Source organism: Anoplopoma fimbria, chromosome 19 (genome assembly GCF_027596085.1).
Source record: "Anoplopoma fimbria isolate UVic2021 breed Golden Eagle Sablefish chromosome 19, Afim_UVic_2022, whole genome shotgun sequence".
Classification (NCBI taxonomy): domain Eukaryota; kingdom Metazoa; phylum Chordata; class Actinopteri; order Perciformes; family Anoplopomatidae; genus Anoplopoma; species Anoplopoma fimbria.
This window is the reverse complement of record NC_072467.1, coordinates 19721100-19732325: the sequence shown is the minus strand read 5'-3', so window position 1 is coordinate 19732325 and position 11226 is coordinate 19721100. Positions and strand designations below refer to the sequence as shown.

The 11226-nt window shown below is 39.5% G+C and overlaps 1 protein-coding gene across 1 annotated transcript; it reads left to right on the top strand.

The window, feature by feature from the left end:
- Positions 1-208: 208 nt before the first annotated feature.
- On the top strand, positions 209-8515 carry LOC129108049 (neuroepithelial cell-transforming gene 1 protein-like). Its single transcript, XM_054619692.1, has 12 exons — positions 209-536; positions 2756-2822; positions 3047-3106; positions 3752-3859; positions 3970-4137; positions 4245-4307; positions 4411-4507; positions 4949-5025; positions 5118-5375; positions 5540-5710; positions 5800-5986; positions 6949-8515. Exons 1-12 carry the CDS (start codon positions 403-405, stop codon positions 7278-7280), a joined length of 1722 nt encoding a protein of 573 aa, XP_054475667.1. The 5' UTR covers positions 209-402; the 3' UTR covers positions 7281-8515.
- Positions 8516-11226: the final 2711 nt, after the last annotated feature.

Sequence of the window (11226 nt, the reverse complement as noted above, 5' to 3'; positions counted from 1 at the left end):
TTAAACACAAAAAAAATGCTCGACCATGTTTACACACTGATTAAAATGTGCAGGTTTTATGCAACCCACTGTAGTTTAGCATTATTATTGTATCATTATTTTAATAAGTTATTATAATGTTTTTCATTATCCCCTGCTGGTACGGTAACATTCAAGGTCCCTTTAGTCTCACTGGCCACTCCCACTTCCTGGTAACCTAGTAACGGAGATCTGAGCCCGCTCCTGATTGGTCCATGTCCAAGAATCCGCCATATTCAAACTTCCGCCGTGCTGTGCGCTCTGTTGTCATCGACCGTCTTGCTTTCTTTGTACACATCGGGGCCGGTTTTCACGCGTCTGGACTTTGCCTTTCGCTCGCCAGAATCGTTATAACTGATCTCAAAACGAAACCTCTTGCAAAAAATGGAAGAAAATGAAGACGTGAGACGACGGACGGGGGGAAAGAAGAAGCCCAAACTCCGCAGGATGTCATCGAGGACGTCAATGAGCGCCGCGGAGCCTTCTCCACTGTCTCTGCGGAGAAACAACTCCAAGAAGTAAGTAGTCGATCATATGTTTAATATTGTTGTATGTAATCATTTATGCATGTATTTATTTTGGGGGGGAGGATGCAATAGGACTGCAGCACATGGCGAGATAACGTGGATTAGTGAACTGTGACGGGCAGGGCTGTTGTTCTGGCGGGCACGTGATGCCTTCAAGTGCACCTCGGAAAACATAAACCTGTCCTCTGACGTCATCAGCACGATTTGCCATGCTTTGACTTGTTAGTGGTGGCAACAAATATGCAAAATATTAAATGTAAGTTGTTTTTTTTGCTGTTTTATTTCTTTTTAATGAAGCTGAGAAAAATCCACATCATGCAATCTGCAGGTTAATGTTCATTTATGAAGACAACTACAATTAGAGCTTAATTAGATGCACTTTATGGTTCCCTCTATGGATAAACATCTTGTAAACAAGCTTTGTAAAAGTGTTTGATTTCAATTCAAACCAGATTTCTTTTTAGTTTAGGGGGTATGATTTAAATTTTGTTTCATATTTATTCTCATTATTATCTACCCAAGATCTTCCTTGTTGCCAGTGTTTTGGTACTTTAATGAAATCTTAAGTAAAGAGGTAAAAAATGAAACACCATAGTATGGTTTACATGTTGTACTACCTTGTCATTTGCAAGTGCCTTCATCATTTCAAGAGTTGATTGTAGAAAGAAATGTTATTTCCACCTCGGAAAACATAAAACCTGATGTACTCATGCTTTGACTTGTTAGTGGTGGCAACAAATATGCAAAATAAACTAAATGTAGGTAATGGATTACTTTTTTTTTTTTGCTTTTTTAATGAAGCTGAGAAAAATCCACATCATGCAATCTGCAGGTTAATGTTCATTTATGAAGACAAACGTGATAACTACAATTAGAGCTAAGAATGGAAATATGATCAATTATGGCTGCAACTAATATGTTTTTGTATTATTGATTCATTCGTGTATTAATAAAGTTGATTTTGAGTAATTGTTTAGTCTATTAAATGCCCATCACAACCTTTGGAAATCACCAAAAAAGTTGTCTTCATAATGCTTGTATCTAAATTACAATGATGTTAAAAAGCACAATTTAAAAGCTGGAACCAGCAAAACTTGAATTGTAAATGTGGCATTTTTGCATGATAGATTGCTTGATTACCAGTCACTTTTTTGTTGACTTACATTTCCAGCACTATAATCACTGGTAGAGTAAGTTAAATGCACCAAGTAACACAAGCATACCTTTAATATCTGCAGATATCATTTCATCAGTTCAGTGTTGTTTATACTGCTGATACAGGGAAAATGTGGAGTTGTCTCTGCCTGTGTTATATGTATGTCATGGTAGACACAGTTGTTATTACAAAGGCATCTGTGAATGGTTAAACCTGTACCGCACCTGTGTTTGTTCTTCTATGCTGCCGACAGGGTTGAGAAAATGCTCAATATTTGTGTTGGCTTCAAATACATTGCTGCATTCCAAGGATGTAGTCATTTCTGATAACAAAGAGCGAAACATGATTTAATAAAAATGTTTTAACTTGCATGATTATTAGCTTGTAATTAATAACCTGCCTACACATTGACATGATTTTTGCCCCCCTGTCCGTTTTTTTTTTTTTTTATTTTTTTTTATATACTTTTTTTTAGCTTTACCAATTATTTTTCATCACTTTCCTCTGATCTTTCACGGTCCACTCATAATTACGTTATTTCCAACATGACTGGAAGGAGTACGTTTTATAGCCGTGTGTTCAGCTGACTTTGGCCTTGACATCACCCTCAGGGTGTCCTTCACAAAGAAGAAGAAATGGTAGCTCTCTGTAGCTGCATTGTTTTGTCCATAACTGACTTTTTTTTCTACAGCAGCAGAGAGCAGTCTGGCTCCTTATTTGGTTATATTAACGTCACTCAGACGTCATCCACAGCGATTGACATAATTGAAACATAACAGGGGCTGGAGCAAACATGGCACACAAAAGGAAAAGGCATTCATCATGATAACAAAGCTGAAATGCCCCTTAGTCGTGTTTGTATGCTTTGATTTGCTGTTCGGGGTGTATTTCAAAAGCTATGTTTGCGCATATGATCAGATTCTGTATATCTTTTTATCAATAGAAGACAAAGAAACATCCTCAGCAGAGTAGTAGGCAGTCTCTCTGCAATGAAGTCGATACAAATTTGTTTTCATTGTCCTTGACCAACGCTTATTTGTCGCATTTCCTGCAGACCTCCTCTGCAGAGAGGCAGCTCCTTCACCTTTCTCACTCCTGGGACTCCGTGGGACTTCAGTCTAGTGAGTTAATGTTAAAAAAACATCACCATCATGTTAGATTGCAGTGTTCACATCCACACACATATAATCTGCTGAAGCCATACGTGACGGTTTACTCATATTTTCAAAATGTATCACTAAAACATGGAAACATTTTGGGCTGCGATCCTAACGTTTGTATCAGAAATGTTGCTGCAAATGTGTTGTTGTAAAAGTAACCAGTTTGTAATTCTATGTTGCTACAGAAGAGGAAGCGCAAAGAGAAGGAGGATGACACCGTCAGTCTGTCCAGCTTCGACCTCAAGGTGAGCGTCAGGGCAGCTTCCTGTCTGTCAGCTGTCTAGTGTTGCACCCTTGAACGTGTCCTCACAACAAACTTTAATCCCTCTGCATGACTCAGGTACTCGCCACAGACAGCCAGGAGTGCTCTCGTCTGTAAAAGCTCAGGATAATCCCAATACGCATTTCACTGGCACAAGTGTGTCTGAGGAAATGATAATGATGACGGAAAATCCGATGCACATTGTCCTTCAGTGCTATCACAGTGTCTTGGCTCTGCGAAAGTGGTTTCTACCTTTTTATAAATAACATCAACCATGATACCATGACATTAAGCTTACATAAAAGTCAGCTATGGTGTTTGAGAGTGAAATAAGACTGCAGTATTTCCTGATGTATTTAGAGTTTTTCTTATTAGTATTAATGGCACGAAACAAAGGCAGTGCTTTATAATATATTAAATATTTTGTAAGTAATAAAGGGAACGGGTAGATCTGTCATCTAATTTCTGCTCCTGCAAAAAAGACTTTGTACAAAATAGGTTGCAAAAGTTTTATTCACTATGTGTAATTGATAGCCTTGTATTTAACGATGCCTTAGTATTCACTACTACAGTTTGCGCATCAATTCATCAAGTTAAACTGAAGGCTGTATATTTCCTTGATTCCCAGGAACCCAGTAACAAGCGTGTCCGACCTCTGGCTAAAGTTTCATCCCTGGTCAACTTGATGTCTCCTTCAAAGAATGGAGCAGTGCGGCGCTTTGGTCAGACCATTCAGGTAAATGCAATACTCTTGTAGCACCGCCTCTACAAATTTCCAATGTAAAAAATATAAATGAGTAAAATGTGTGTTTGCCTGAAGAATAATCTTTTTTTTTTTCTCTCTAGTCAATGTCATCACGTGGTGACAGCAAGTCACCAGGGATGTCCCTGAAAGCTGGCAGCAAGGCAGCAGGTCCCACTCCCACTAAACGCAGAAACAGCACGCTGTGGTCAGAGACACTGGATGTCCATCAGAAGAGCACGTTCTCCACCAAAGAGATCAAGAGACAAGAGGTACTGCAGCTCAGTCTTTTTAAAGTTTACAGCACCGTCATCTTAAAAGTATGTAGAGCGGAAAAAAATAACTTCTCCTGCTGTGGTTTGTTGTGTTTCTTCTTCAGGCAATTTATGAGCTTTACAGGGGAGAGCAGGATCTCATCGAGGATCTCCAACTTGCACGAAAGGTTAGGAAAGCCTTAATTATTATTATACATATAAAAGAAAAATGTATGCTCCCTTTTTATAAACTTTCCTTTGTGCTCACACTGCTGCTTTTCTCACAATCAGGCATACCATGATCCGATGCTAAAACTCTCCATCATAACAGAGGAGGAACTGGCTCACATTTTTGGGGACCTGGATGCATACATCCCCTTACATGAGGGTAAACAACCACCAAACATTCTTGGACTAAAATTGCATATGGCAAATAATTCATACAGTTATCATCTCATAGTTAGTTCTCCTATTTATTATTCTCGTAGAACTGGCGCTTTATAGCAGCATAGAGATGATGTTTGAAATGAATTACTAGTATTCCTACAGATCACTGTATGAAGCTCTTGCATGTGCTCCTCTGATGTGAGGGGCTTAAGACTGAGGGGAGAGAGCTTGAGGATGAGTGCTGTAATTTAGGCCTAGTGTGTTTATTTTTTTTCCTTTTCTAGAAAACGCCCTACCCTGGGGAAAAGCTTGAGTTGATATGTGGTCAAAGATTATTATGGAAATTTTGCCCAATGATGGCAAAAATAAACTGCCTACTTTAAATGATGCTTGAAGTAGCTCTGACTATTTGTATGCTTTTTTTTCTTTCTATAATCTGCAGACTTACTGATGAAACTGACGGAGGGAACTGGCCCCGATGGAACAGTCGCTCAGATCGGACAGATAGTTATTGACTGGGTGCGTGTTGTTGATTACCTTACACACATTCATTTCCGATATGATCAATTTCAGTTAGGCAAAAAATTCAAACTTTTATTGTATCTTTCCAGCTGCCTGGTCTGAACGCTTACAAAGGCTATTGTAGCAACCAGCTCGCGGCCAAAGCCCTGCTGGACCAGAAAAAGCAGGACAAGCGGGTCCAGGACTTCCTGCAGCGCTGCCTGGAATCGCCCTTCAGCAGGAAGCTGGATCTGTGGAGCTTCCTGGACATTCCACGATCACGCCTGGTGAAATACCCACTGCTGCTGCGAGAGATCCTCAGACACACACCAACTGATCACACAGACGTACCCAGTCTGGAGAGAGCTGTATGTTACCCAAATGACATGCCTTTGCCGTCACAGACAGCGTTGTTCCTTATATTTAGCTGCTATATCTGATAAATAACATATTACGCTATTATTTCACTGCTGATGTAGTCTTGTGTGTTTTTCCAAATAACCAAGTGGTTGGTCTTTCTTCAATCATTCAGATCACTATAATCCAGGAGATTCTGTCTGACATCAATGTGAGAAAAGGGGAGTCTGAGTGTCAGTATTATATAGACAAACTGGAGTATCTGGATGATAAGCAGCGGGACCCTCTCATAGATAACTGTAAGATCCTGCTTTGTCACGGCGAGCTGCGGAACAAAAATGGCTCGGTGAGAATTATGAATACTCTCCTTATTATTACCATCCACATACATTTTGTCCGTGTTGTATCATTTTATATCAATGTGTTTTTTCACAGAGGCTGCATGTGTTCCTCTTCTCCGAGCTGTTGGTTATGAGCCGACCGGTGACCCGCAACGACAGGAGCTGCTTCCAGGTGTATCGACAACCCATCCCAGTTCGGGATTTGGCTCTAGAGGACCTGCAGGATGGAGAGATCCGCATGGGGGGCTCCTTCAGAGGGGCTTTCACCAATGGAGAGAAAGGTGGGTTGAGGGGAGTGGAGCTCCACCTGCGGGCGGTCGAGGCATGATGGGTCACCCATTAACTAAATGTTTGATCGTTTTATTTATCCAGCAAAGATTCTCAACATTTGCTGATTTCAGGCTCTCAGATGTAAAGATTTGGTGCTTTTCTCTCTTTAATATCATTGACAATTTGAAAAGTTTTGGACTGTTGGTCCAACAGAACAAATTGGAGACTTGAGCTCTGAGACTTTTTATTGACTAAACAATTAATAGAAATATAATTCACAGTAATACAAATCTAAACACTCATTAGTTGCTGCCTTAATGTGGAAGTAGGGTAACAAATAAGCATTTCCTTCAGGAACTACATGCCTCAAAGGCTTTCTTTCTGTTTGCCTTCATACCGCCAAAAGAAATGCTGAATCGCGCTAGCAAACATCTCCAGCAGGGAGAATTGATGTTAGGGGTATTCACTATGTTCCATATGAACTCTTAACCTTTTTAGTGGTATAAGAATAAATAATCTGTTACATGCCACAATCATATAAACACAAGCAAAATGGCAGTCACAAAAATGTTCGACCTTCTATTCTCAACTTCATTTCAAATCACATCAAAACACTGTGTACGTTGTTGGCTCATTATGAGCCTCAGAAGAAAAGGTTATAACATGTAGCTGAATGTTTAACCTTGTACACATTTAATCCAGTCAGTGTCCCTTAACTGACCATTTTCTCAATTTTTATTTGTCACATGCACATCACAGGACTTTCTGTGAAATGTAAAGTGATAAGCGTCACAAGACAGTATGGCAACTACATCGAAAGAATGTGTCAAGCTGCAGGATCAGAGTTTGTTATCCTGATGGCAAGAAATAAACAGTTTTTTTAATGTACCATTGCACTAGATTGTTGTATCCCACACACTTTGCTGCTTGTTGTTCAGTTGACTGTATCTCTTTTCTTTCTTTGTCCCTCCAGCTAAGAACCTTTTTCGTGTGCGCTCTCTGGATCCCTCCCATGGCCAGTCCCACACACTGCATGCCAACGATGTCTACCACAAGCAGCAGTGGCTCAACTGTCTACGCACTGCAATGTCCCAACAACAGGGGGCTCCACCCAGAGTTCAGCAGGAAGAAGCTGTCAGAGCCAAGCGTCGCTCCTCCACGATCTCAGTCAACATCTCTGACGAGGAGACTGACGAGAACTGCCCGCCTCTCTCTGGCCCTAAACTCAGGCCTCAGAAGCTCTCCAAAACCAGACTGGACCAGAAGTTGCAAGGCTCGCTAAAGAGGAAGGAGACTGGAGTGTAGACATTTGACCCGGCAGCATGTTTCTCTCAGACAGACAGACATCTCGTCAGTGAATTTTCATTCAACCACTGTTTTTATGTTTTTGCTTCATTGTTGTAGTTGCACTGAAAAGGTCTTTCCAATCATTTCCGTCCAAATGTATTGTCAAATTTTAGTCTTTAAAAAGTGTAATTAGTTTACAAAAAAAAAAACAATGTGTGTCAGTGTTACTGGAATGTATGTTTATACCAGCTTATTGTGTGTGGAATTAGGGTTTAACTTTATACCACTTGTAGCTCTTTGAATGTAGTTTCAACGTCTCTTCTGATGTCAACACTTTAACTTTCTCTTTTTTTTTTTTTTTTTTTTTTTTATATATGCTGCAATCAAAATGTCAATTATTCTATATTATAGATGTATGCTTTTGTAAGTGCTCTCTGTGCAATGATAAGGGATCAAACTGAGACACTGTGATGTCTTCAGCTGTCTGTGCAGGAAGCCATTGGTTGAAAGAAGTGTAAAAATGTTCGACATGAGATAAGATAATGAGTAGAACACGAGTAAGAACACTGATCATGAATATGATAAAGTACAACATTTCTTGGAAAAACTCGATGTATTTAGAGAAAAGTTGTGAAATGGAAAAAGATAAAAACATTTAGTTTTTACTTGTCCTGAGTATAATAAACTAGAGATATTCACAATGCTCCAAAAATACATTTTGTTATACTTTTAGTTCATACTGCAGCTGCCCTTACAAAAGATGCACTGTTGTATTAAGAATGCATTCAGTTGGAACATACTATTTGGTCATGACATTGCACCTTGAACTTTGACGCTCTCACTCATAAAACAGCTCTGCAGAGGATCGTGGGTCAGAAATGTCAGAAAAGCATGCTGGCTTGCCTGCCTGCCTGCCAAATTTGAAAAGATTCCTTTTTTGGCACACTGGATGTACCATGTATTGGGTTAATCTTAATATTTTTCTGGCATACTAAATAGTATGGTGGTATGTGTATTGGAACGCACAAACATCCTGTCAGTTGTACTTTGACCCCTCACTCCTCTTTTACTGTTGACAGAGCTGTTAAACAATGTGTTGCAACATTTGTCAAGAAACAGTAGCTAAGAAAAATTCTTAAGGGTGCTCCTTTTCTCTTAATGTTTTGAAATCTTACATATCTGTCATGTAGTTTTGTTAATTTTTCATTTCAGAATGATACCGTTGTAAAGGCCATTTGATATAATGTCTAAAAACATAAAAAACCCATTTAAAAACTTATTTTCAGTAAACATTTGCTACTTCCTCTCTGTAGTTCTGATTATCAAATGCTGTTGTTACTCGTGAGACTTGTTGATACACGATCTGCCCTCATTACCAGTCAAGCTTTTTTTAGGCCAGAAAGACTTTGGATACTGCAGAAGGGTCTATGAAATGAGTTGCTTTATGTATTTGCAAAACTAGATTAACAAATATCTAAAGCTGAATATCTGCTATGTTTTAGTTTATACTTGCAGTAAAGTCGATGATTATCAACATTTGATGTGTGAAGAGTGACACCCTAGCACTTCAAATAAAAAAAGGAGATTAAGTTTATCATACATGACAAAAAATACATCCCTATGTGTTTTAAATCCATACTGGCAACAAAATGACTGCAGAGATTAATAAGGACATAAAATCAGTTGAGGAACCGAAACTGGAAGTGCACAAAGAGGAACTAACTCTTGAATTAATTCTGTCCTAGAAGACTCTTGTACTCTTGTGTGAAAAGCTCTAAGAGGAAAAGAGATGGATATTTTTATCGTTCACTGCATTTGGGGTGCAGGTGTCTTGGGAAAGATCGGGTTCATAAAGTTAAACTAACATGTCCACAGCAACCTCATCATTTCAAAGTTTCCCTTTACATGAGTTACCTTGAAGTTCTATTTTTCAACTCCCCTTCTTCTTCTTTTCTTCTTCTTCTTTTCTTCTTCCTACGGATGCCTGCTGGTCCTGCATAAACCCCAGCTGCATGCCAAATCACTTACCATTTGACTTAAAGGGCCTCTCTCACAGTGTCAGCTGCTGAACCTGCAGTATTTATAGCTCATGGTGAGACACCAACAACAACAGCTTCTCAACAACCTTGCGATAGCAAAAATATATTTTTCTGCTGAAGTATGACGCTGTTTGAGACAGCTGGCGGCTGTGGTTCAGGTAGGATCAAATGACAGGTTCAGGAATCTGAAAGTTTCTAGGATCTTCATGACCTCAACAGAATGTGGCCGTCTTTCTTTTTCACCAACTTGCGTGACTTCATCACAGTTTGCTTTAACCATCTTTATCAGATAAAAATATTTATCTTTTGGCCTGCATGCCGATTCAAGAGATATTTCATACCTAATTGAGCTAGTCTTTCTTGGGCTCCGTTCCATAACATTTAACCACACTTCTTATCTCTATTTCTTGGTCTGTCTACTAACCTGCTGACTATCTGGTAATATAAGTATAATATATATAAGTACTTCCTCCATTCCCTGAAGTTATAAGCAGGAAGTTGTTCTATGAGTAGGAACTAGTGTTTCAGGTTGTTGTCGTTAGTCCAGTTGAACAGGAAGTAACACTGAGCTAGGACCGCTAGCAGCAGGCTAGCAGCAGTTGGGTGTGCCCCACCACACCCAATTACATGATATGGTTTCTCCCAAGATGGTTTAGATGTATGTTTTTGTGTATCTTCACATAGCATACATTTCGTGGCACTGTCCTAACTGAATATGAGGTTTTGTGGAAAACAGGGGACAAAATCCTTGCCTGCCTTAACAAACAAGGAGAATTACTTCATCCTTTTTATTTCAAAGTGATGATGTCAGTCATATTCACCAGTTTTGACAGATTCCACTATCCAGACTCGCTCTGATTGGTCAAAGTGTACATGAAGTGCGGCCCACAGAGCCAAAATTAGCAAGGGAGAATTACTTCATCCTTTTTATTTCAAAGTGATGATGTCAGTCATATTCACCAGTTTTGACAGATTCCACCAGTTTCCAGACCTAGTTCCCTCTATGGAGATTACAGCATTAACTGGATTTATATCACTATTCACATACATTGATTCCTCAATCTAGTTTCTCCACTGTCACAAAGATTTGAAACCATCTCCCCGCTATCTGAAATGCATTTTGAAGGACGTATTACTTGGCAATGTAGCCCCACATTAACATTCTTGATGCAATTATTGCTTTTTCTAAAGATTTGCCCTTAATTGAACTGACTATTTCAGATCCATGTGTCCACCCTGGAGGTCTCACATTTGAGTTCAAAATCATCGAAACTACAAATATTGTATACTTGAAGGGCCAGTGTGGCATGAACAGATTTATAGAATATTAATAACTGTTTATTTTAGTGAATAGTCACCTGGAACTAAGAGTCCGCCATGTTGTACCGCCATGTTTCTACAGCAGCCCAGAATGGACAAAACAAACACCGGCTCGAGAGAGGGCCTTTCGTCGCGTGTACACATTACCTGAAGGCCACCGTAGTTCTCAGATGTGCTTGTGAAAGATTGCAACAGACTGAACACCCCTCCACTCACTCCTCCCTTTCCAAAACTGCAGTAAGGGGAGCTGCCGGGTGCAAAACCTTTGTAAACTCTTTCTCCTCGCTCAGCTCAATCTTTCCATAATGACACTAATTAAGAGGTCTGAAGGGAGTTTGACGGCGGCTGGCGTTACCACTGTTTTGCTCTCGGTGGCTCACAGTTCTGTAGTCATAGAGAGGGAGGAGTGAGCAGAGGGGTATTCAGTTGGTTTTAGATTAGTTTAAAAAGTCTGGACTGAATTATCTCATAACCATGATAACCAAGTGCAACCCTTTTAAGCAATATTTTTTTTGAAAGAAACATTATTACAAACAATTTTTATACTCGTAGTTCAGCTACAACAGAAAAAACAACACTGGATAATTATTTGTAAAATAGTCCTG

Bases quoted from the DNA above. Each gene is read 5' to 3' on its own strand.
- LOC129108049 (XM_054619692.1), top strand. From the start codon at position 403: ATGGAAGAAAATGAAGACGTGAGACGACGGACGGGGGGAAAGAAGAAG. The intron at 3,860-3,969 runs GTAAATGCAATA...TTTTCTCTCTAG, and splicing joins GCTTTGGTCAGACCATTCAG to TCAATGTCATCACGTGGTGA. The intron at 5,376-5,539 runs GTATGTTACCCA...TCAATCATTCAG, and splicing joins TACCCAGTCTGGAGAGAGCT to ATCACTATAATCCAGGAGAT.